The sequence below is a fragment of the Capricornis sumatraensis genome, chromosome 18 (assembly GCF_032405125.1).
Source record: "Capricornis sumatraensis isolate serow.1 chromosome 18, serow.2, whole genome shotgun sequence".
Classification (NCBI taxonomy): domain Eukaryota; kingdom Metazoa; phylum Chordata; class Mammalia; order Artiodactyla; family Bovidae; genus Capricornis; species Capricornis sumatraensis.
The window spans coordinates 69,227,944-69,253,539 of record NC_091086.1 but is presented as its reverse complement, the minus strand read 5'-3'; the positions used below and the strand labels follow the sequence as shown (position 1 = coordinate 69,253,539).

Genomic DNA, 25,596 nt, shown 5'->3' with positions numbered 1-25,596 from the left:
TGGGCCTTTCTGTTATTTGCAGCCTAAGAAGACCTGATATTCCAGGCTGGACCGAAACCAAACTCTGCTCCCCACAGCTCCACTTCTCTGTGGTATCCCTGCTCCTGCATGGTCTCTCAGCGACTTCAGGTGACCCTGTGCCCTCCCAGCTCCCTTCCTAATGCTCTAGCGCCCCCTTCCCCTCCCCGCCCCCACAGGGTCAGGCTGGCACCTCTGCTCCCTGGCCCCCTCACTCTCCAGAGGGGCCAGCCCTCCAGCCCTGGCCCCTCGGGTGCCCCTCCAGGAAGAGATTCAATCAGCCGCCACCCCTTCCCTGGGTTCCTGCAGGCCCAGAAGAGAGGTTCCCTGGGGCTGAAGGGATCGTCTCACTCCCCGTCTTCTAGAAGAGAAGGGTCCCGATTCGCCCTTACCCCAAAACCCCAGCCCTGACAAGGAATGGTCTGGTAGCCCATGCACCTTGGGCCGAAAGCCCACCCGCAGCTCAGTACGTAAGCAAGCCCCCTTCCCCCAGCCTGTGAGGAGTACCGCCTGCAGGGCCCAGGCCCCCGGGAGAACACAAGCAGCCTTCAGTGTCTGCAGACCCCAGGGGCAGTGGGAGGGAAGGCTGAGGACCCGGTGGGGTGGAGAGTCTCCAAGTTGCAGCCGAGAAGGACGGCTGCAGGTCTCATGGCATCATGAGGGTGCAGCCATGGGATGCGGGAAAAGCCACAGATGCAGAAACTCAGAAGCTGTGCCACCCGCGGCTAACGAGGCTTGACTCGGGAGGCGGCTCTTGAGGAGCCAGGGCTTGGCTTATGATTTTTTTTAATGAGAATCATTTTTTAAAGCCCTTTATTAAATGTGTTACCATATTGCTTCTGTTTTGTTCTGGTTTGGGGGCCACAAGGCATGTGGGAATCTCAGCTCCCCAACCAGGGATTGAACCCACACCCCTCTGTGTGAAGAGGTGAATTCTTAACCTCTGGACCACCAGGGAAATCCCTTAGCTTTGATTTCATTTTAATGAATTTCAATGTAAACACTGAAGCTTCACCTCTGACACCGCCAGCCTCCTGGCTGAATACAGGAGCAGTTTTTGATGCAGCTCCAACCCCGGGGGCCCAAAAACGGCGTGTTTGAAAAACCATGAGACAGCCAGATGGCAACTCTCATCCACTGTTTATTAGATTTTAGAAAAAGCCACAGATTCAAAAACCCAAAAAATCAAGTTTATAAGCTTTATATAATTAGTTCAATGGAACCCTACTTTAATCTCAATATGTATATGATCATGACAAATTCATTCCTGTAAAGACAGAGATAAAAGTACAATGACGGTGGGCTTTTGCGCTACCTGAGTTTACATTTCATGCTTTTCATGCTTTCACTAATTTAGTTGTTCTAGAGAATGTGCTCAATTCAAGCCACGAAGGCCATACCTGAGTCGTCACGTGTTCCTTGGGGACCTCTAGGATTTTTTGCTAATAGGATATTACTCTATCGCCCAAATTCTTCAGGTATTGACCTGTTGTTAAAAATCTTATTTTGGGCATATGTTAAAGATGAAAGTATTTCATACATTAACTTTTCCTTCTGAATTTGTGTTTCAAATGACACGATGAATTTCAGGATTCCTTGATTTATTTTCTGTAAAGTGAAAGTAAAATGATCTAAACATGTCAAAGCATATTTCCGAATGAGAGCTACTTGTAGAAAGTTTGCCCTTGCCCGTGGCTACACATACTTGTTCAGCCACTCAAGTAAGTTCCTCCTCGCCTCGTCAATGTACGGCTTGTCTTCAGGCGAACAGTCTTCTCTCTTGCGATGCACAAAGCCATGCGTCTGCCCGGAAAACGTTTTAATTTGATATTCCACTTTGCAGTGCTCTTTCAGCTTCTGAGTCAGCAAAGAGACCTGGTGGGAAAAAGATGTCATGAAGATAGGATATTACCCCTCCAGCAGTATGTTCCAGTCTCCACTCCTTCCCCGAATGCTCATCACAGAGCTTTAATGCCTGTGCTTTAAGCACCAGAGCTAGAATGAAGCTTTCACTTTTAATTTTATAACTGACACCATCCTAACCTCTCGCAAAGGAGAGAATTCAGAGCAGTATGTTGATAAAAATGATACATCCATTATTTTGAAGTTATATTAATATATTCACATATTACTCAAAATATACTTCAATCTATTTGACCACACAATATTCAGTGGATTCAATCTGTACTTCAGTAGATTCAAATACAAGTTGTTTGAAATGTATATTCAACATTAATATAATGCATTGGTTGTAATATGATGTATTGTATTTGGATGGCATCACCAATTCAATAGATATAACTTGGGCAAAGTCCAGGAGATGGTGATGGACAGGGAGGCCTGGCATGCTGCAGTCCATGGGGTCCCAAAGAGTCAGACACGACTTGGTGACTGAACAACAACAAGGGTTATGAATAACTACAGTAATTTCCAAACAACTGCTTTGAACCACAGTTCCCTTCTGCCTTCACCTTATCAACATACTGGATTTAACAAAACCATGCCTTCAAGGACAGAGAACTTATGGTAATTGGAGGGTTACACACAGGGCACAGGGAGGCAGGGCCTGCTTACCAGGAGCCTCCATGCCAGCTCTCTCTCTCTCTACAATCCCCCCCAAAAGAAAACCACTTTTAAAATTTCAGTGTTGAAAACTATCTGGAGCAACACACAAATCCTTTGGGATATCTTCCCCGAAATGTCAAGTCATCCTCTTAAACAAGATGCCAGCTTACCTGCTCGAGAGGAATCACAGCATCGTTTTCAGCAAAGATGAACAGCGTGGGATTCTTCAGGCCGTACACGTCTTCAGCGTCTTTGATGATGCCTGGAGAAGGGGCAGACACGGGGGTGTGAATCCCGTACACGAGCCACAGAAAATGATGCGAGCTTGATTTTCCAAAGGAAGTCGTGCTTTGGGGGTTTTCTCTCTCTTCTTTTTTAGCAGTTCCACAGAAGTGGCCTGGCCCATACAACTGGGCTCAAAGAGAAGGCTGCTGAGTCAGCTCTCCCTTCTCTCCACCTCACTCACCAGGAATCGGGCCATTAAATGATGACTGTAGACCTTGCCGGCTGCCTGGCTGGTAAAGATGCGGCGGAGCAGCCTGAAAAATGCTCCCTCCCGGGGGTGTGCCTTCATTTACCAAGAACTGATAACTTTCTAACCTGGACCATCTGACCAGGGCTGTTCTGGAAGTTTCTCACAGTCTACTCAAGCCCCGAGGTTCTGACTTCAGTGTTCGACAGGGTATTTGTGCTCAAATAAGACCAAGCGTATGAAGTCCCCGGGGACAGTGCAGGGTCCTAGCGGGTCACTTATAATAATTAGCTTTTATCCTTCTAAAGGTGCCTTTAGAAATTTAGAGATCATTTAGTCAAAATCCTCATGGATTCAGACAACTGTGGGTGTGCTCAGTCCTATAGGAAAATCTCTAAAAGTTTTGCCATCCATTGATATTTTGAAATAAGAGAAGTTCTAAGTGAAAGTCACTCAGTCATGTCTGACTTTGCAACCCCATGAACTATGAAGTCCATGGAATTCTCCAGGCCAGAATACTGGAGTAGGTAGCCTTTCTCTTCTTCAGGGGCTCTTCCTGACCCAGGGATCAAACCAGGGCCTCACACATTGCAGGTGGATTCTTTATCAGCTGAGCTATCAGGGAAGCTCAAGAGGAGCTTTAAGAAAAGATTATTTTGGCACCTATTAAACGAGATATGCATGTTTTATTCAATAAGAATTTGCAGCGGGGGAGGGAGACCAGACTCAACCACACTGTAAGGACAAGAGGGATTTACTGACAATAAAGCAGAGTGAGGACTGGTGGATGGAAAGTCACAAAGGGACCAAGTGGAAAGGGGATGCTGGCCAGATAGCATTTGACAAAGCCTTCGCTGGAGACAGGGCTTCTCTGGTGGCATAGACGGTAAAGAATCTGCCTGCAGTGCCGGAGACCCGGGTCCGATCCCGGGGTCGGGAAGATCCCCTGGAGAAGGGAAAGGCTACCCACTCCAGTATTCTGGCCTGGAGAATCCCATGGACAGAGGTACAGTCCACGGAGAGTCCTTGGGGTCACAAAGAGTCAGACAAGACTGAGCAACTAACACTTTCTCCTTGCTGGAGGCAGGCCAGGGTGACAAGACATCAAGGGTGAGACATGAGGAGTTCGATCACATATCGAGGGTGGAGGACTCTTGCCAAGGACAGAGCCCAAGGTCGGGACCTAGGCAAACAGAGGACTCACAGAGGAGCCTGACTCAAGGGTAGTCATGGGGAATCCTGGTTAGGAGAGAGGAGATAAAATTTCCCCATTTTCTGTAGCAAAGTTAGGTAACCCGGAGAGCCTCCCTTCAGCTGCAGTTCTTCTCTAGAAGAGCCATGGGAAAGAGGGCCATGCTTTCTGCACTGTCCTGTTAAGCCCTGGTTGGGTGGCTGGACCGCCGTTTGAGACCCCAGGGCTCTAAGACCAGCTCGGCTCCGCAGTCGGCACTTCGCAGCAGCGACCACGAGGGGGCGTCGGCGAGCAGTCCACGCCGGAGCGCCTGGGTGGCCAGCCCCATTGCGCACAGCAGCAACTAGCTACTTACTAACACCTTTGTGTAAATTAACAGGTAAAGGGCTCTTTAAATGCTAAAAGTAAGTGAAAATACCACAGTAAGGAACCATTAAGCTAAATAAGAATCTCTAGCATAACTATGGAATATACGACTACGAAAAAAAGCCAAAATCAAACGTTTCACATCCTAACTTAATGTCTCTGTATATAGATGTTGAAGCTGAAACTCCAATACTTTGGCCACCTGATGCAAACAGCTGGCTCATGTGAAAAGACCCTGATGCTGGGAAAGATTGACGGCAGGAGGAGAAGGGGAGGACAGAGGATGAGATGGTTGGATGGCATCACCGACTCAATGGACATGGGTTTGGTTGGACTCCGGGAGGTGGTGATGGACAGGGAGGCCTGGCATGCTGCGGTTCATGGGGTCACAAAGAGTCAGGACTGAGAGACTGAACTGACTGACACAGATAACGTTCTTATGTCACTGCTGTGATACCTTTGGTCTATCTGGATGAAATGTTTATGTTGCTATTTACATTTTAGAGTGGGTTTTCCCTTTCTTCATGTGCGTGTGTTCAGCTGCTCAGCCGTGTCCAGCTGTTTGCAACACCATGGACTAAAGAGTCCGCCAGACTCCTCTGTCCATGGGGACTCTCCAGGCAGGAATAATGGAGCAAGCTGCCATTCCCTCCTCCAGGGGATCTTCCCGAGCCAGGGGTCAAACTGCATCTCCTCCATCTCCTGCACTGGCAGGCGGATTCTTTACCACTAGTGCCACCTGGGAAACCTGTGTGTGTGTGTGTGTGTGTGTGTGTGTGTGTGTGTATGTGTGTGTGTGTGCAGGAGGGCACACATGTATGAGTAGTTGAGAATTCATATCTTAGAAAAAAAATCTTTTCAAAGCTGTGGCTAACAACATTGTTTGATATTAACCTTATCGTGGAAAGAAACATTCTCCCCTCCATCCTAGGTGAAAAACTGAGCCCGTGGGTTAGGGGGTTTTCCCAAAGGCACGCTGCTGGGCCCTCGTTTCCTCTGGTCAGCTAGAACACACATCCGCCTCTAGCTTCAGATTCTTAAAACCGTTTCCTGAAGATCAGCACAACATCTCTACACAACTGGGTTTTGTGTTACATCTGAGACCCTCAGCTGGGGAAGCAGCTTGCGGCCATTGTCCCTCAACACCCGCTCCGGCTTTCACTGTGTAAAAACACACAAGGCAGATTTACCATAGACGGACACCCCTGCCCTGAGCTCTGGGTATTTCAACATCAGATGATGAACAGCAATTCCACCCCAGCAGAATCCCACGACGCCGATTCTCTTGGCCTGACACTGTTGCTTCAGATACTTCAAGACTGCATCGAACTCTCTAAGAAACAGAAAGGAAAGTCATTCAAGGGGAATAACCGGGTGGTTCAGTGGTTACGACTCAGCACCTCCACTGCCAGGGCCCGGGTTCAATCCCCGGTCACAGCACGACCCCCCACCCCTCCCCACAAAAAAAAAAAAAAAAAAATCGTGTGGCCCCTTGAAAGCAAGCCGGGCAGCAAGTGTCAATGGTTACAGGGCTTTGTCAGCAGCTGTTCTGGGAAGCTCTGAGATTCCTACCTTCAGAGCCCTGCCCTCCTGCCCAGCTGATGAGTAACCAGTGCCCTATCCCCCGGGAAGTCTCCCTGCCAAGCCCAGCCTCTTCCAACCACCCAACAGGGCGGCACAAACAGGACGAGTTTGAGCAACAGTCTCCCACAGCCTTGGAATCAAAGCCAACGACTGCAGCTCAGCTCGAGGGCCTGATCCAAGTCCTGCCCCAGAAAGCACCTCCAGCTCCTCTCTCTCCTCCCCAGGAGGGCCCAGCCGCAACCAGGAGACAGCTCCCCAGCCCTGTCTGACTGGGCACCTTTGTGCTCCCTGCCCAACACTTTAACTCTGCCTTGCCTCTTTCCTCTGGTGCCCAGGAGCCCAGCGGTGTTGGGAAAGCCACAAGGACAAGGCAAGCCCGAGGGGACCTGGGACAGCGGCCCTCCTCTCGCAAATGGCTCTTTTGCAAACTGGTCATTTGGAACTCATACAACTTTTTTTTTTAGACGCAAGATGCCAAAATGGAGGTAGGGCTGCAAGCCCTGCCCAGAAAGTTCTGCTTGTTCTGATAAGAAAGAAATGCTGTCTGTTTGCAATTAAGGATAAAAAAGAGAGAACGGGAGAGAGAAAACAATTCTCTTGCACTTTTTTTCTCCTTTAATCATAAGATATCTTGGAACATATTTAAACGTTTGTATCATACCATTCTGGGTGCAAGTAGTTTTCACAATGTTAGAAGGGCAGTAACTGAGTAATTCTGCAAAATGAAATGGAATAAGCCACTGTTTGTGTCATTTTGGTTTTTCTCAAATGCTCTGATCTTAAGAATAAGTGCCTTAATTGGAGGGGACAAGAAGGAAGAGGGCATTTCTGTAAAAATTCTTTAACCGACTCGAGTGACCCTATCTTTGCTTTTGTTGCTGCAAATATTCCCCACTTTCCCAGGAACACCAGGATTTAGCTTTAGACGAATCTCTCCTCCCCATGCTTGGTCCATATACCTTGCGGGCCTTGGTTCCAGGACGGTAATATGTGACTCAGGCCTGGCCAGTCAGAGTATAAGTGATCTCTGGCCACAATAAATGGTTCAAGGATGGACTTGTGACCCAATCATAACCATCAGGACAAAATGGGAATTTTGCTGGGTTGCTAGGAAAAGAGTCAAAAGGAGGCTGGAGCTGCTGCAGCCATCTTGTCATCCCGAGGCAAACGCTGCCCGAGAATGGAGCCAGTATCAGACAAGGGTGTGGAGGTCGAATCATGCGGATACCTTCTGAGCTACGGATCAACCTCTGCTCAGAGCCAGAAACTATCTCTTTTCAGTTCTGTCAGCCAACAAATCCCACGACTGCTTAAGCAGTAAGTTCAAGATGGCTTTTCTTTCAAACAAAAGACTTAACCAGGCACGAGGACTCCGGTCTACTTTCCAAATTAGTGCTTGCATTTTATGTCTCATTTTGATTGAAAAGGTGCAGTTCTCCTTATCCCCTGTGGAGGGCTCCCTCTGGGCTGCTCTGATGCCTGCCAGAAAGGACCACCCAGATCTGAACTCACGAACGGGAGGCAGCCCCGTGGGCTCTTCCTCAAAATGTCCTAACTAGTCTCTCCAGCCCACCCCCACACGCAAAGCTGAATTTCATAGTCACATCCCAGGCTCTTGGGTTTTCTTGTGTTTCGACTTCTAATTTACTCTTAACTCTTTGCTTATTTTGTTTTCCTTCGGCTTGCAGCTTGAACTCCCGGGAGGGAGGCCTGGAAATGGATAAATGTGTGGGAGCTTGGGTCCCCAGTGATCTCGGGGTCCACCCTGGGGAAGGGAGAAAGCAGGATGGGGACAGAAAGTGGGGAGTGGCAAAGTCTCTACAAAAGCCTCACCTGGCTCCTCGGGGAGCTTGGAGCTGGGGTGACCTCTGAGGGTCCCCCAGCTTGGGGCAAGGAGCCGGGGCTCCATAGCCCTGCAGTGAGATCTCCCGGGATGGGACGCAAGACAAGGTGCTTCACACCCCAGAGGCAATTCCAAAGGGAGCCGCTGGCCCTGGTCTCCCCCGCAGTGAGACCCTGAGGCTGTTACTCTTGCTGATACGCCCTGGCAAGAGGGGAGCTCCCAGGGCAGCCTCCAGCATCTCCCCAGCCTGACGGACTGTGCAGGGACCCGAGGGAGACCCTGGCCTGAGCCATAGAGCGTCGCGGCTGCTCCGCACAGGCACCCAGAGAGAGGGTGTCCAGAACCCCAGTGAGCGTGGGGAGGGGGGCCAAGGAGCTGCAGCGGACGGCGGATAGGCTGGGGAGGTATCTTCTGACTCTGAGCAAAGGCTGATCCACAGCTCAGAAGGTATCCCTGGGATGCCCATCTCCACACCTCTGTCTGATGCCAGCTCCATTCTCGGGCCCCTGGGGGCTGGGGGCAGGGGTCAGCGTGGGGTCCCCCAGGTCGGGGGACGGAGGGGCCCACAGCCCAGGGTCAGCTCTAGAGGAGCGCAGAGTCCGGGGACCAGGTGGCCACCGGTAGGGAGCCTTGTTATTGCAATTGCCCCAGCCTGGGCTTGGGGGCAACTTATCAAACACGAGGCTCACATGCGTGGCAGGACAAAGTCCAATGATGGGAGACGAGGCCTAGGGGTTGGTGGAGCCGTTTGCCCAGGACTCAGGTCTCTAACTCAGGAGGAGCTTGGCCCTGGAGAACATCCCGCCTCTTCCCCCGTCTCCATCCTTCACCCTCCAGACAGAGAAGGGATCCGAGTGGCAGCTGAGCACTCTGGTCCTTGCTTCTGGACTGGCTGGAGCCAATTCAATGAAAGGCTGCAATCTGGGAGATTTCCTGCCCCCCCCCCTTTTCTTCCCACTGCTCCCTGGACCCTGGCAAGACAGCAGCCCTGGTCTGGCAGGTCTGGTCTAAAGACCCGCAGTTTCCCCAGGGAGGTGGGGAGGCTCGCTGGGGGAGAACAGCACTCAAGGCTTAGTTTCCAATCCGCTGAGCAGAAACTGGCCTGAGGTTTTCTCGAGTCTCTCTTCTCTGCCTGTTGTTTCGAGCGGTTCTGCAGCCCGAGGAAGAGGAAGGCCTGTTGATCTATAGCCCCCGAGGGCCCAAGGGAGAGGGGACCCCAGGGACTTCAAGAAAGCTCCCTCAGCATCCGTGCTATGAAGAATTTCCCAAAAGGCAAAGCAAGTTAGCTTGCTGGTGGCAGGGTGCCTGTGCGGTTCTACCCCTCCACTGCATAGACCTTGTCTTCCTGCCTCAGGAAGGACTCGGTGAGCAGTAGCCTCTAAGGTCCTATGTGATGGAGAAGCCAGACCCACCCCTCCCTCCAGCCTCTTGCTTCCTGGGTCCCTGGGGGCTCCACCAAGACCTCCATGCCGGCTGGTGACACACTCGTTAACTTACTTATCAATCTTTCTGGCATTTCTGGTCTTCAACCACTCCGGGAAGGTGGACCAGTCCCCCGAGGGATGCCACGGTTCCTGCCCGACAAAGAAGTCTGGAACAATGGTTCTGTAAAATAGGAGAGCCACCCGTCTTAGTGTCAGAGCTGCTGGGGTTCGGGCTCTGTTTACCTTCCTTACGAAACCTACCGTGCTGGAGGTTCTGGACCACGGGAAAAGAAAAAGCAGTGGCCACCGGGTGGACTGTGATCACGGCCAACGGGCCAGCTGGCCCCAGGCCAGAGCATCTTTTCACAACCCAAGGTGCACGGCCACCAGCAGCCTGTTCAGAGCCCAACCCCTCCGAAACACCTGCCTCAGCACAATGCCCACGAGGTGTGACACCTGGGACAAAGGTTCTGGGTGGCACCTACCCCTGGGGAGCCGCACCTCTCAGCAGGCCTTTTGAGTTAGCCTTGGGCTAGCGGGCACACCTCTGAGCGGTCCAGTCACCATGACCAAGCAATTTCTCAGCCTCTGCCCAAGAGGCCAACGGGGCACAATCTCCTGCCTGGAGGGTCTGGTCTTGGGCAGGCTCTAAAAGGGCTGAGGAGCAGACAAGATGGCTTGTGGGGTCCACGTCAGCCCCTTCCACGAGCATCAGCCCAGGGACTGGGCAACATGGCTCCAGCCAGAGACCCAGTCCCTAAAGTAAAGGTCACAGCCATGGACAGAGAAACACAGCTCCTCCTCTTGCGGGGGCGGGGGGTGGTGGTGGGAGGAAGAACACTGAAATCGGGTCAGGAGAATCTAAGTTCAGGTCCCAGGACTGCCCTGTTCTGCCCTGAAACCTTCTGTTGTCACGAAGTCATGTCCAACTTTTTGCCTTTTGGTGACCCCATGGACTGTAGCCTGCCAGGCTCCTCTGTCCATGGGACTCCCCAGGCAAGAATACTGGAGTGGGTTGCCATTTCCTCCTCCAGGGGATCTTCCCAACCCAGGGATCGAACCCTCATCTCCTACATTGGCAGGTGGACTCTTTACCACTGAGCCACCAGGGACACCCCCCGGAACCTTAACAAGTCACTTAATCACTTTCAGCCTCTTTTTCTTGATCTGACAGAGATGGCGCCAAGCACCACCCAACCTCAGAAGACTATTCTGAAGGGAAAATAGACAAGTATGAAGGGACTTTGTAAGTCACAGGCATCTTTACCCAATTTTTATGTTCCGTCTCCAGCTAATGCACCCACCTGAACCAGTCCATCCTAAAGGAAATCAGTCCTGAATACTCATTGGAAGGACTGATGCTGAAGCTGAAACTCCAATGCTTTGGTCACCTGATGCGAATAACTGACTCAGTGGAAAAGACCTTGATGCTGGGAAAGACTGAGGGCAGGAGGAGAAGGGGACGACAGAGGATGAGATGATTGGATGGCATCACCGACTCGATGGACATGAGTTTGAGCATGCTCCAGGAGTTGGTGCTGGACAGGGAGGCTGGCATGCTGCTGTCCATGGGGTCGCAGAGTCAGACACGACTGAGCGACTGCACTGAACGGAACTGAAACAATAGTAGCCTCCATCCTATCCAGCCTCCTGGTCACAGCAGGTGACCTAGGGCCCCTGAGACCTCTGCCTTCATGCCCGTTTCCTGACCAGCAAAATGAGAACTGCGACAGCCCCACCTCAGCAGAGTTGTTGGGAGGATGAAGGAGAATCGCCCAGGACCCACCCTAGCCCACAGTCTGGCCGAGCCAGAAGGCAACCAGGATTGGCTGTTGTTTTTATAATGGGGTAGCCCCTGGAGAGTTAAGCTGCCTCATCTTCAAGAGGCTTCCCTGGTGGCTCAGCTGGTAAGGAATCCACCTGCAATGCGGGAGATCTGGGTTCCATCCCTGGGTTGGGAAGATCTCCTGGAGGAAGGCATTGCAACCCACTCCAGTGCTCTTGCCTGGACAGAGGAGCACGGAAGGTTACAGCTCATGGGGTTGCAAAGAGTCAGACACGACCGAGTGACTAAGCACACATCTTCAAAAAGAAACCTGAGGGCACGAAAACGGGAAAAGTCAAATGAAGACCCTCTCTCCGGTCAACAGGAAATCCACATCACACGTCAGTGGGCGTGCACCTTTTAAATGGGTTCTCCTTGTAGGAGAACAAGACAGGAGCTCCCTTTGCTTTGCAGCTCCTCTTTTTGAGAAAAGGGAATCGAGCGCACCACACTCGGGGCTTGCTGGGCGTTCCGCTTAGCGAAGCTGGACAGAGGAAGGGTCCCTCCCTCTCTCCTCCAAGCTTTATTGAAAAGAAAGTGAAAGTCGCTCAGTCGTGTCCGACTCTTTGCAACCCCATGGACTATAAAGTCCATGGAATTCTCCAGGCCAGAATATGGTGTGGGTAGCCTTTCCCTTCTCCAGGGGATCTTCCCAACCCAGGGATCGAACCCAGGTCTCCCACATTGCAGGCGGATTCTTTACCGGCTGAGCCACCAGGAAAGCCCAAGAATACTCTAGTGGGGAGCCTATCCCTTCTCCAGCGGATCTTCCCAACCCAGGAACTGAACCAGGGTCTCCTACACTGCAGGCAGATTCTTTGCCAATTGAGCTATCAGGGAAGCTTTACTGAAGCTACTACCAACACCAGGGTGGTGAGGAGCAAACAGATGACAGCATTCACCAAAGGTAGTCATGCCCACGCAACGTGACCAAGAGATGACCTTCAGGAGGTGAGGGAGGTCTCACTCTGACATGATAGTTTGTGTTTAGACCAGGATAATCATGGGCGTCCTGTGTGTGAAAGCTGACTCCAGGTGGAGATGCTTCGGGAGCCAAGTAATGGGTCCATTTCAGAGTTGCCGACTTCTGTCCCAGCTGTCCTGCACTAGTGTCTGTGTGGGGCCCCACATGGGGAAATAACTCTCTCAGCACTCGGCAGGTCTACACGGCCAGCCAACCAAAGGATCTGAAGGCAAGAGATTGAGTTGGGAGCAGTTGGCTTCCATTGGATATTGGCTATCATATGACATTCTCCATTTCAAGGGTTTCCCTGGTGGCTCAGACAGTAAAGCAGGAGACCCGGGTTTGATCCCTGGATTGGAAAGATCCCCTTGGAGAAGGAAATGGCAACCCACTTCAGTACTCTTGCCTGGAAAATTCCATGGATTGGAGGAGCCTGGTAGGCTACAGTCCATGGGGTCAGAAAGAGTCGGACATGACTGAGTGACTTCACTTCCTTTTTTCTTTTCAGTGAGATAAGAAAATAGATAATGTACGTCACAACACAGTCAGAGTTTTTTGGTTTTGTTTCCTTTGAAGGAAACAAAATACAGAAATTTACAAAAATTTAAGCCAAAAAAAAAAAAACACACACACACAGAATTTCATACGTACGTGTATCCATTTCCTGCAATCATGTCAGCCATATATCTGGTGTTGGGCAACTGCCAGCCAAATATATCCTGAATGACAACCACAGCTTTGCCAGCGTCCACGGGGGATTTGGTGAGATAAGCCTTGATGTGCTCCACTTGAACTTCATGCCCCAGCCCTCCATACTCTATTCTGTGGCCAATGTCACACGGACAAGGATGAGCTTCGTTAGCCATTGGAGATACTCAGCTCGGGCTACAGAGAGAAAACAGGCATTATACTCTGAGTGGTGCAAAGCCAAAGCTTACAAACAATAAGTAAACTTAAATCAAGAGCACAGGGAAAATTAATTTTAACTATGATGTTGTTTAGTTGCTCAGTTGTATCTGACTCTTTGCCACCCCATGGACTACAGCCTGCCAGGCTCCTCTGTTCGTGGCATTCTCCACGCAAGAATTCTGGAGTGGGTTGCCATTTCCTTCTCCAGGGGACCTTACTGACCCAGGGATCGAACCCACATCTCCTGCACTGGTAGGAGGATTCTTTACCACTGAGCCACTGGGGAAGTGTATTCAGGCAAGAAGTCAATGATCACTTCTAGTTCTGAGTAATAAGATGAAGGCTGATCAGAATCCACTCCCATTACAATCATGAGAAGTACAAGAGTATGTGCAGGCATGCTCAGTTATGTATGACTCTGCAACCCAACCCCATGAACTGCAGCACACCAGGCTCCTCTGTCCATAGGAAAGATTTCCCAGGCAAGAATACTGGGGCAGGTACCCAGCCCCTACTCCAAAGGATCTTCCTGATCCAGAGACTGAACCCGCACCTCCAGCATTGGCAGACAGATTCCTTACCGCTGAGCCACTAGGGAAGCCCCTGTGACATTCCAGGGAAGGTAAAATAAGAGAGAAAGAAATTAAACCACTATTGCCAGAGGCTGGGAGTGGAAGAAGACTGGCTGCAAAAGGACAGGGCGCTTACTGGGATGATGGACATGCTCTGTACCTTGGTTTTGGTGGTGGCTACCTAGTTCGATAACTTCAGCATCAATCAAACTGTTCACTTAAAAGGAGTGAATATATCATACTTCAGTGAAAGTTCCTTTTTAAAAAATGGCAGATTAACAGGAGAGAGAGCATACATGTTATTAATATTTTTAATGAGTACACAGGGGCTTTGCAGAAAAGAAGTGAAAGCCCAAGAAGCAGACACGTGGCTTATATACCATTTTAACAAAGGGTGATAAATTGTGGAGATGTGACCAGGAAAGACATGGGGAATTGATAAAAAGAGAAGGATCTTTGAGCCCAGTTTGTTCATGCAGACTCGTCTCAGTGGCAGCTCTTCATCTCTGGTGATAACAGTTGCTCCTCTCATTGCGGGGGAGCGGGGGAGGGGGTAGTTATGGCCTAATTTTAGGCAGAAAAGTAGAAAGTGGGAGTGAAAAACAACTCTTTTTTCATCTGCTGTTTCTCAGTTGCCTTCAGCTCAAAATAATCAATATGCCCAAGTGCCATATTTGAGGATGGCATTCTCTGATGCTCTTCAAGTGTATGTAATTGACAAAAGGAAAGAACAGAAATAAGCTAAGAATCCAATTCATGAAGTGAGAGAAGGGACTTCCCTGGTAGTCCAGTGGTTAGGACTCCAAGCTTCCACTGTAGGGGCCCTGGGTTCAATCCATGGTCAGGGAACTAAGATCCTTTAAAGCTCAGCTTAAAAAAAAAAAAAAAGTGAGGGGAAAAACAGAATAAACCCCAAAGAAGAAAATAATGAGATGAAAATAAACAATGAAGAAAACAGAAAATGATTAAAATCTGAGTTTTTTTGAAGAGTTATAAAATAGGTATATCTCCAGGAAACCGGATCAGTAAAAAGGACAGAATGATAAAGACACATAGCAACAACATAATCGCACAAGGAATGAAAAGATTACATATGTTTCCTTTTAAAACTCATAGATAGTAAGTACGAACAACTTCATGCTATTAAATTTGGAAACAGAAAAAAAACTGACAAATACACAGAATACAAGAGAGGGAAAGATTCCTAACTCCAGAAACCAATGGAAAAGAAAAAATAAAGGATGAGGCAGCAGGAGATTAAGAGATTAAAGAGAAAGAAAACCAAACGCACTGTGTGAATCTTGACTACATCCTGGTTCCAAATTATGAACAGTTATAGCGTTTCCCTGGTAACTCTGGTAAAGAATCCACCTGCCCATGCAGAAGACGTGGGTTCAATCCCCGATCCAGGATGACCCCACATGGCTCGGTGCAACTAAGCCCGTGCGTCACAACAGAGCCTGCGCTCCAGAGCCGGGGAGCCCCAGCTACTGAGCCCCTGCACCTCAACTCCTGAAGCCCGCGTCGCCTAGGCTTGTGCTCCATGCAAGGGAAGCCACTGCAATGAGAAGCCTGCACATCATCACAAAGAGTAGCCGCCACTCTCCACAGCTAGAGAAAAGCCTGAGCAGCAACGAAGACCCAGCAAAAATAAATAAAATAAAGAAAAAATAAATAAATAAGTAAAAAAATAAAAATATAAATAAATGAAATAAATAAAATGATTTTTAAAAGAACAGCTATAAGAGACATTTGGGGAATAATCGAGGAAATGGATATGGATGATAGTTGATATTATGAATTAATATTAAATTTCTACGGTGTGATAGTAGGAGTATATCAAGGCTATATATTGTCACCCTGCTTATTTAACTTACATGCAGAATACATCATGAGAAACGCTGGACTGGAAGAAACACAAGCTGGAACCAAGATTGCCAGGAGAAATATCAATAACCTCAGATATGCAGATGACACCACCCTTATGGCAGAAAGTGAAGAGGAACTAAAAAGCCTCTGGATGAGAGTGAAAGTGGAGAGTGAAAAAGTTGGCCTAAAGCTCAACATTCAGAAAACGAAGATCATGGCATCCAGTCCCATCACTTCATGAGAAATAGATGGGGGAACAGTGGAAACAGTGTCAGACTTTATGTTTTTGGGCTCCAAAATCACTGCAGATGGTAACTGCAGCCATGAAATTAAAAGATGCTTACTCCTTGGAAGAAAAGTTATGACCAACCTAGATAGTATATTCAAAAGCAGAGACATTACTTTGCCGACTAAGGTCCGTCTAGTCAAGGCTATGGTTTTTCCTGTAGTCATGTATGGATGTGAGAGTTGGACTGTGAAGAAGGCTGAGCACCGAAGAATTTATGCTTTTAAACCGTGGTGTTGGAGAAGACTCTTGAGAGTCCCTTGGACTGCAAGGAGATCCAACCAGTCCATTCTGAAGGAGATCAGCCCTGGGATTTCTTTGGAAGAAATGATGCTAAAGCTGAAACTCCAGTACTTTGGCCACCTCATGCGAAGAGTTGACTCATTGGAAAAGACTCTGATGCTGGGAGGGATTGGGGGCAGGAGGAGAAGGGGACGACAGAGGATGAGATGACTGGATGGCATCACTGACTCGATGGACGTGAATCTGAGTGAACTCCGGGAGTTGGTGATGGACAGGGAGGCCTGGTGTGCTGCGATTCATGGGGTCGCAAAGAGTCGGACACGACTGAGCAACTGAACTGGACTGAACTGAACTGATAGTTATGCAGGAGAACATTTTTAGTTTTAGAAGATGTATGTTCAAGTGGGCATGAAGTATCAACATCTTAAGTTTACCCTCAAATCATTCATCAAACAGACATGTAAGACACACATATAGACACGTAAAGCAGTTATGGCAAACTGCAAACACTTACTGAACCTAGGTGATCGGTACACAAGTTTGGCTTGCTTTCCGTGTGTATGTGTGTGTGTGTGTGTGTGTGTGTGTGTGTTTGCCCATTCTGGGTCTCCATTGCCGCACGGGCTTTCCTTTACTTGCAGTGTGCAGACTTCTCACTGCACGGCTTCTCTTGTGGACCACAGGCTCCAGGACATGTGGGCTTCAGGAATCATCGCACGTGGGCTCGGCAGTTGTGGCTTCTGGGCTCTATAGCACAGACCCAACAGTTGTGCCACACGGGCTTAGTTGCTCCATGGTACGTGGGATGTCTCCAAATCGCGGATCGAACCTGTCTCCTGCATCGGCCGGTGGATTCTTTACCACTGAGCCACCCAGGACGTCCCCTTTCTTTCAGTTTGTGAAGAACAACAAGGAAGAGTGTAACTGGAACAGAAAGATCAGGGAGGACAGTGGGGGATATGCCACTTCCCAGGATCCTCCAATAGCTCCCATCTCATATGGAGGAAAAGCCAAATTATTTCTGCAAGAGGGGCAATGGAGAAAAGAGGGAGAAAAGTCAGGGGCTGAGTAGATTTTTCAAGCGCAGCCAATTGGTTTTGTTGACAGATGGCATGGGTAGGGTACTTGACAGAAAAGAGTCAGGGGTGACTAGGTCTTTTGCTTGAGCAACTGGGAAAGGACAGAAGGTCTCAACAAGAAGGGGAGGGTGAGACAGAGCAGGTTTGAGACCAGGACTTCAGTCTGGGGCGTGAGAGTTTGAAATGGCTCTGAGACGCCCTGAGTGGGACAGTTGGATGACAACACACGAGCTCAGGGCCGGGGGCCAAGCTGAAGATATGCATTTGAGAGTGATCAGCACACACAGTCGAACCTCATGACCTGCAGATTCTATATTCATGAACTTGCCTACTTGGTACATTTACTCGGAAGGCCAAAATCAATATTTGCAGGGCTTTTGCGTCATCTGCAGGTCTGTGTAGAGGTGCGAAAAATCTGAGCCACCGAGACGCGCATGCCCAGCCAAGGCTGAACAAGGCTGTGCTCTCACTTCCTGTTTCAGCTCGCATGCTGTGAACAAGTGTCCTTCTCGTGGTCTATTTAGAGCCACGTCTTTTGTAATTCTGTTTTTTGCTGGTGGTTTCATGGGAAGTGCTGAAGTGCTGTCTGCTGTTCTAAGTGCAAGAAGGTGCCGATGTAACCAAGTCTAAAAAACACTTATGAGAAAACTGAAGGGACTTCCTTGGTGGTCCAGTGGCTAAGACTCCGAAGTCGCAATGCAGGAGGCCTGGGTTCAATCCCTTGATCAGGAAACTGGATCCCGCATGCTGCAACTAAGAGTTTGCATGCTGCAGCTAAGACCCGGCACAGCCAAATAAGTAAATACACACTTGAAAAAGATTGGAGAAAATCGACGGACTGGGTATTTGGTGATATTGAGAATCATTTTAATGGGGGGGGGGCGGCGGTGAGGGAAGGGAAAGAGGAATAGTATTATATCAGCAATAGTTTTGGTTTTAATGAGTCCTATCTTTTATAGCAACAGGCTAACACACATACTAATAAATGACCAGGAGTCTGGGGCTCTCCCAGTAGGCCATGAAGGTGGCAGAGAGTGTCCAAGTTCTGACTGTGCTGGAAGTGAGGGGTTCAGGAGTGTCTTTTGTACTAGTCTCTGGCCTTTCACACACCCTTCAGATGTTCCACAACAAAAAGCTTTCAAACTCTCATTAAAATTTTAAACACTAAGATAAAAGATTCCAAAAAAAAAAAAAAGTGAGGAAAACAAGATACAGACTAAATGAAGTTACTCTTTTCAAAGTAGAGGCTGTTGGATCCAGATAAAATACATGAGGAATTGTTAGAAATTAACAAGAAAAAGACAACTCCAGTAGAATATGCTCCAAAGATATGAATAGGCAATTCACAACAGGATATACCTGAATGGTCCGTAAACATATATGAAAATATACTTAACCTCAATGGTATTTAAGGAAATTATACTAAGAACAACACAACATACCATTTTACCTCTTGCAGATCAGCAATAAGTCTTTCAGCACCAAGAGATGATGCCCATGTAGGGAGGAGGAAGGGAGTAAAAACTGCTACACACTCTGGGAAGCAGGTCAGCAAAGGCAACAGTGAACGCACCCTGCAGCCCAGAAATCCCCCACTTGGTGTATTCCTTGGAGAAATTCATGCATATGTGTGTATGTGCTCACCACGCACACCCGCAGAGAATGTGGAAGACTGTTCTTGCCATCAAGATGTAGCAACAACTTCAAGCAACCTATGCAAGCAACCTAAGGACCATCAGGAGGAGAATGGGATACACTGTCATTTACTCACTGTCATGGGTTAAATCATGTTCCCCTCCAAAGATACTGTTCAAGTCTGAACGCACAGAACCTATGAAAGTGGCCTTATTTGGAAATAAGGTCTTTGCGGAGGTAACCAGGTTAAGAAGGGGAACTAAAGAACCTCTTGATGAAGGTGAAAGAGGAGAGTGGAAAAGCTGACTTAAAACTCAACATTCAAAAAATCAAGATCATGGCATCTGGTCCCATCACTTCATGGCAAATAGATGAGGAAAAATGGAAACAGTGACAGACTTTATTTTCTTGGGCTCCAAAATCACTGCAGATGGCGACTGCAACCATGAAATTAAAAGACGCTTGCTCCTTGGAACAAAAGCTATGACCAACTTAGCGTATTAAAAAGCAGAGACATTACTTCGCCAACAAAGGTCCATATAGTCAAAGCTATGGTGTTTCCAGTAGTCATGTACGGAGATGAGAGCTGGACCATAAAGAAGGCTGAGCACCAGAGAAGTGATGCTTTAGAATTGTGGCGCTGGAGAAGACTCCTGAGAGTCCCTTGGACAGCAAGGAAGTCAATTCTAAAGGAAATCAACCCTGAATATGCATTGGAAGGACTGATACTGAAGCTGAAGCTCCAATACTTTGGCCATCTGATGGGAAGAGTCAACTCATTGGAAAAGACCCTGATGCTGGGAAAGATTGACGGCAGGAAGAGAAACAGACGACAGGAGATGAGACGGTTGGATGGCATCACCGACTCGACGGACATGAGTTTGAGCCAACTCCAGGAGATAGTGAAGGACGGGGAAGCCTGGCATGCTGCAGTCCATGGGGTCATAAAATGTCAGACACGACTGAGAGACCAAACAACAACATCCTGGAGGAGGGTGGGTGTTAATATAATTAATGACTGGTGTACCTAGAAGAGAAATGAATTTGGGTACAGATACAGTCACGGGACAACACAGGCAGAGGCTGGAGTGAGGCATCTACACGCCAAGGATGCCAAAGACCGCAGCCACCACCAGAAGCCAGGAGAGAGACAAGGAAAAACTCTCCTTTACAGGTGTCAGGAAGAGCATGGCCCTGCCAACGTCTTCATTTCAGATTTCTGGCCTCCGGACAATGAGAAAGTAAGCTTCTGTTGTCTTAAATCACCCAGTTTGTGGTGATTTGTTACAGCAGCTGCAGGAAGCTAATCCATTCTTATAAACAACACTGCAAGTTCAGTGAACAAACTCCATACATATGTGCCAAAATGTTCAATCTCAAAATCTCATGTTTTATAAAAAGACAATGGCTTTTTGATGCTAAATAAACACTAAGACCTCCAAATAATAATACTCCATTAACAAATACACTGTAGGAAAAGTGTAACACATGGGAATAAAACACACCACGCATTACACAGTGGTTATTGGCAGGAGGTAAGAGACGGAGACTGTTGGTTTTAACTGTATTTGCTACATCTTATTTCCTTAAAAAGCTTTGATTTGGGGTTCCCTGGTGGCTCAGGGGTGACCAATCTGCCTGAAAATGCAGGAGACACAGGTTCAATCCTTGATCCAGGAAGATCCCACATGCAGCAGAGCAACAAAGCACATGCACCAGAACAACTAAGCCTGTGCTGGAGAGCCCACGGACTGCAACCTCTGAGCCCACGGACTGCAACCTCTGAGCCCACGGACTGCAACTTCTGAGCCCACGGACTGCAACCTCTGAGCCCACGGACTGCAACTTCTGAGCCCAGGGACTGCAACTTCTGAGCCCACGGACTGCAACTTCTGAGCCCACGGACTGCAACTTCTGAGCCCACGGACTGCAACTACTGAAACCTGAGCACTCTCGAGCCTGCGCTCCACAACAAGGAGCCATCACAGTGAGAAGCCCTCCCAGTGCAACTAGAGAGTAGCCCGCACTCACGGCACCTAGAGAAAATCCTGTGCAGCAACGAAGACCCAGGACAGCCAAAATCAAATAAATAAATAAAATTGTTGTTGTTTTTTTAAAGTTTTGGTTTCAAGTACACAGGACAAAATATTCATATCTTAAATCTGTGTCATATAACTATAGGTGGCTGTTACATGCTATCCTGTACTTTCTACCAGATTCTAAATGTTCATAACTAGCAATAAATACATTTTAAGGAAAGAGAAATTAAGAGTTAGTCATTTGACGACCTCCCTGGTGGCTCAGTAGGAAAGAATCTACCTGCCAATGCAGGAGACTCGGGTTTGATCCCTGGGTCGAGAAGATCCCCTGGAGAAAGGAACAACAGCCCACGCCAGTATTCTTGCCTGGGAAATCCCACGGACAGAGCTGGCGAGTTACAGTCCACAGGGCTGCAAAGAGTCGGGCTAAAAACAACAACAACAAAACTGCCTGCTAAGCAGAGCTCTGGAAACCAGAAAAAATACAAACAGAGTGGGCCACTGGATCGTAGAAAAATCTGACTGCATCTTTCACGGCTTTGCTTCCGTAAATAACATTATAGAACAATGATTAGTAACAGAAGTCAGAGCAATCAATAGCAGTGAATTTCATGTGCCACTGCACACTATTTCTTGAAAAGCAATTCCTCCAGCTAATTTCTTACCTGGACGGTCCAATGAGGAGGCAAGACAGCAGAAAAGCAGCAACCTCGAATCAGAATCTTTTTCCTTGACTTTCCACTGCTATCCACTTTCTGAAGGGAATGTTTACAGCCAAGAGAGCCACTCTCTGGGCTGATCCCGAAAGGTCTCTCTCCCGCAGAAAGGGCTGGTGGCCAGGGCAGGCTTGGCCATGCCACACACGAAGGCTGGACTCCTGCCAGAGCCTTCACGTGGCACAGCAGCCCAGCCCAGCCTGTGTGCCCCAGCCCAAGGCCACGGCGGGCAGGGCAGACAGTTTCTCTGTGGGCAAGAGCCTTGGGAAACGTGCCCTTGACGCTCGACTGACTGTACTAGACATAAATTTTCTGCACAGACACTTTAGGATTTGGGCCCTTCCCTCACCCTACCCGCCAAGTACACACTTGTTACAACATAACTTTCAGGAAACAAAGGAAAACTATTATGACTCCTGAAGAGTTATCAAAATGACTTCATGTTAAGGCTTGTGTATTATTCGTGTAATAAGAGGAAATAAAGCAGATGTTGTAACTGGGCCTAAGGGGAAAAGGAAAGGGCACAGATGTCTACCCAGGAGAGTGATCTTGAGATGAACTGTATGTGGAGACCAAACAGATTTTTCCATCATAGGGGAGGAAGCCAATTAGTTTATCACCAGTCAGGACAAAATTTACAAAACTATCAGCAACCCCCAGCGTTCACAGAGCTGCAGAAGAGGTCAAATACAGTGAACAGGCCTGGAACCACACAGCTCAGAGGATGTGCTATAGTCAACGGGTACTTTCCCACTGAAACAGAGTTCCTTCAATGACATGACAAGGTCATGGTGAGTGATAAGGTTTCCTCCTGTAAGGGGATCAGACTGTGGGCTGACACCTATGGCGGGGGCCTCATAAAATGTACCGAGAAGGGCTTTTCTGGATCGTGGCAGGTGGGCTAAGCCACATGTGCCAGCCACGCCGAGATCAGACCTGTGGTCTTCACCACGGACGCCTCCAGAAGTCAGAGTCCTCTGTATGACACCAGGGGTGGCCAGGACAGACCCCAGCAGGGGAGACCTCGAGGAGCACAATTTTTTTGGCAAGGCCACCCAGAATGCTGCAGTGAAGCCCGCGATCCGCCCACCACATCCATGCAAGATCCCACACAACTGTGAATGACTGCAAGAGCCACCTTCTACAGACCGGTTTTCTCATCCCTCGACAAAGATGCTCTCCTTGATCTGACTCCAGTCAGGACCCTCTGAACTCTCTTCTCAGCCAGGCTCTGACTTTGGGCTTCGTGCAGTGTTATTAAGACTCCGGGCTAAGTCGGTTCAGCCCCCACTCTCCATATCTGACTCGGTTCCTCCTCCTCCACCGCCCCCCAGGAGATGTCTGCTCACCCTGGCTCATTTTCTGCAAGAATCCTGTTACGTCAGCTTAAGCCGGAATCCCCTTATTTTCAGCCACTGACCCCTACTCTGCTCTCTGGCTAGAAATTCCCACTTTTCCTGACACTTGGAGTTAAAGCCCCTTGCCTCTCTCCTACTGCAAAATCCTGCTGGACTGGTCCCTACAGCTATCACAATGGTCCTGAATAACTCTACCTTACCGTGTTTCAACAAGCATCACGAATGATTAATTTTTTCTTTAACACCCTCCAGTCCTCCTTCACACAGCAAATGTCTCCACCAAATTACAAGTCTAGACTCACAGAGGGAGAAGGCAATGGCAACCCACTCCAGTACTCTTGCCATGGACTGAGTCCCATGGACGGAGGAGAAGCCCATGGGCGGAGGAGCCTGGTGGGCTGCAGTCCACGGGGTGGCAAAGAGTCAGACACGACTGAGCAACTGCACTTTCACCTTTCACTTTCATGCATTGGAGGAGGAAATGGCAACCCACTCCAGTGTTCTTCCCTGGAGAATCCCAGGGACGGAGGAGCCTGGTGGGCTGCCGTCTATGGGGTCGCACAGAGTCAGACATGACTGACTCGACAGCAGCAGCAGCAGCAGACCCACGGAGATCCCTGGGGCGTGTTCCATCTGCAGAGTCCAAGGGGCTGCTGTGTCCTCCCTCTTCCCCTAAGATGCACCTTCCGGAGGCATCCTTTTACTCCATACGAACGTGTGCCTCTTGACTTCTTCTTTTGAACCAATGATAACACCTGCCTAGTTCCCTCTTTAATGAATAAATCAGAATCTTTAGCACATGCTCATGTTTGTATTAGAGTCATGATTTTGCCTTTCGCAGAAAAGTACCCTTTAACTGTGTAACTGAACACTCTCCTTTTCTCACTGGAGGGCAGAAGGCGAGAGAAATGGGTGGTAAAGCTGGTCTCTGCTTTCATCCTCCCAAGGATTTAAATAACTCAGGAGACACACTTCCCAAGCAATGAAGATTCTCTAACAGAGACAGAGAAGCAGATCTCAATGAGTGAAGCAAATGGGCATCGAGGGAAATGCAACTAGCAAAGAAGTCAAGGAATAAAGTGCCAGCAGCCTCAGAGATTTAGAGATGGAGATCCCTGCAAAGACATTGAAAGCAACACTGAGGAATGTTACAGGACCGCGAAGGTGGCTGCCGGGAAAGGCTGGGGGGCTTCCTTTAAGGGTCAACATTGGAATTTGCAGGGCAATCGATCTTCAGTCTCAACCCTTAGAGATGGTTCTGTGAACGTCAACTCCTCCAGTTATTTTTGTTTTTCAGTAATCATGGCTTTCCCTGGTGGCTCAAACAGTAAAGAATCAGCCAGGAATGCAGAAGACCCGAGTTCGATCCCTGGGTCTGGAAGATCCCTGGAGAAGGGAATGGCAACCCACTCCCGTATTCTTGCCTGGAGAATCCCTTGGACAGAGGAGACCAGTGGGCTACACGGATACCACCTTGCGACTGACACGCACACAGTCTGGGCTGTGTTTTCCAGAGAGCACACAGTCATGAGAACATTAATTAGAAAACAAGATGGGATGAGGATAGATTGGCCTGTGAACTTGGCAACCAGACACCTGCCTTTGGCCTTTTCTTGGACTGTGGCGAGGCCCAGATGGCATTCCCACTGATACCCACAAGGCTCACTTCTGACCACCTTACTTTAAATGGGTTTTGAAAACAACAGGTGGCATTCCCATCACCAAGTGGCCCTAAATCACAGGGCCCAGTGTCAGCAAGGCCTGGGCCTTCCCGACACACGTGGCCCAGCGGGAACTGTACAGTCTCTGCTGGCAGGACCCAGCCAGCACCCAGGATGCCACGCTCCTAGACCAGCCCCAGTCTCTCTTAACAGCGCACTAAGTCGCTTCGTGTCCAACTCTCTGCAGCCCCATAGACTGTAGCCCGCCAGGCTCCTCTCTGTCCATGGGATTTCCGAGGCAAGAATACTGGAGTGGGTTGTCACTCCCTTCTCCATCACGTGTTAATAAATGCTTCAAAGTGTGGAGAACCGACTGGACCCGGGTATGCTCATTCCCACCCCCCACCCCCCGCACCCCCACCCCCACTCCCCGCACACTTTTACATTAATAGGAAGAACTTTACAACCAAAATGTTCAACCGTAGGAACTCAGTCACGAAGAGTAGCATGCAGGAAAGGATTGTGACATGGTGTTTCATGGGAAAAAAAAAAAAAAGATTGCAAATTTATGCAGAGTATGAGTTCAACTTTCTTTTCAAAATGTATAGTGAAAGTGTAGTACAGGAAAACACTCCAAAGCAGGATGGCGGGGTGGCGGTCCTGCAAGGGACAATGTCCTGCTTTGCTGAAAGCAGGTGTCGGGAGTGAACTGGATAGGTTCATTCCCTGTGCACGTATGCCAAAGACCTCCTTTGCCTCCTGCGCGCGCACGCACGCAAGTCAGAACAGCGCCGACCTGCAGCGCAGTCCTCGGGCCAGCAAAGCACACTTACCTCCTCCAGCCGCCTGAAGACCGCTGTCCACCCCGCGAGAAGGAGGGGACTGGACAGGAGAGGGCAGCGCCGCAGTCCTGCGGGACCCAGGGGAGCCGGTCGGGGACCAGCCGAAAGGGGAGGCGCCTTCGGCCGAGACGGAA

The 25,596-nt window shown here is 49.0% G+C and overlaps 1 protein-coding gene across 2 annotated transcripts; it reads right to left on the bottom strand.

The window, feature by feature from the left end:
* Positions 1-1,154: 1,154 nt before the first annotated feature.
* CMBL (carboxymethylenebutenolidase homolog) lies at positions 1,155-25,596 on the bottom strand. 2 transcript variants are annotated; one of them, XM_068990623.1, is made up of 6 exons: positions 25,454-25,596; positions 12,905-13,138; positions 9,538-9,645; positions 5,804-5,946; positions 2,754-2,845; positions 1,155-1,893 (listed from the first exon to the last, which is right to left on the bottom strand). In XM_068990623.1, the coding sequence occupies exons 2-6, from the start codon at positions 13,117-13,119 to the stop codon at positions 1,714-1,716; spliced, it is 738 nt and encodes a 245-aa protein (XP_068846724.1). In that variant the 5' UTR covers positions 13,120-13,138; positions 25,454-25,596; the 3' UTR covers positions 1,155-1,713. The 2 variants fall into 2 exon arrangements, with proteins under 2 accessions (XP_068846724.1, XP_068846725.1); XM_068990624.1 differs by lacking the exon at positions 25,454-25,596 and adding an exon at positions 21,551-21,683.

Excerpts from the sequence above, each read along its gene's own strand:
- CMBL (XM_068990623.1), bottom strand. The coding sequence starts at position 13,119 with ATGGCTAACGAAGCTCATCCTTGTCCGTGTGACATTGGCCACAGAATA. Across the intron at positions 9,646-12,904 it reads ATTGCAGGAAATGGATACAC|AACCATTGTTCCAGACTTCT; the intron begins GTACGTATGAAA and ends CCTATTTTACAG. Across the intron at positions 1,894-2,753 it reads CTGTGATTCCTCTCGAGCAG|GTCTCTTTGCTGACTCAGAA; the intron begins GTAAGCTGGCAT and ends TTTTCCCACCAG.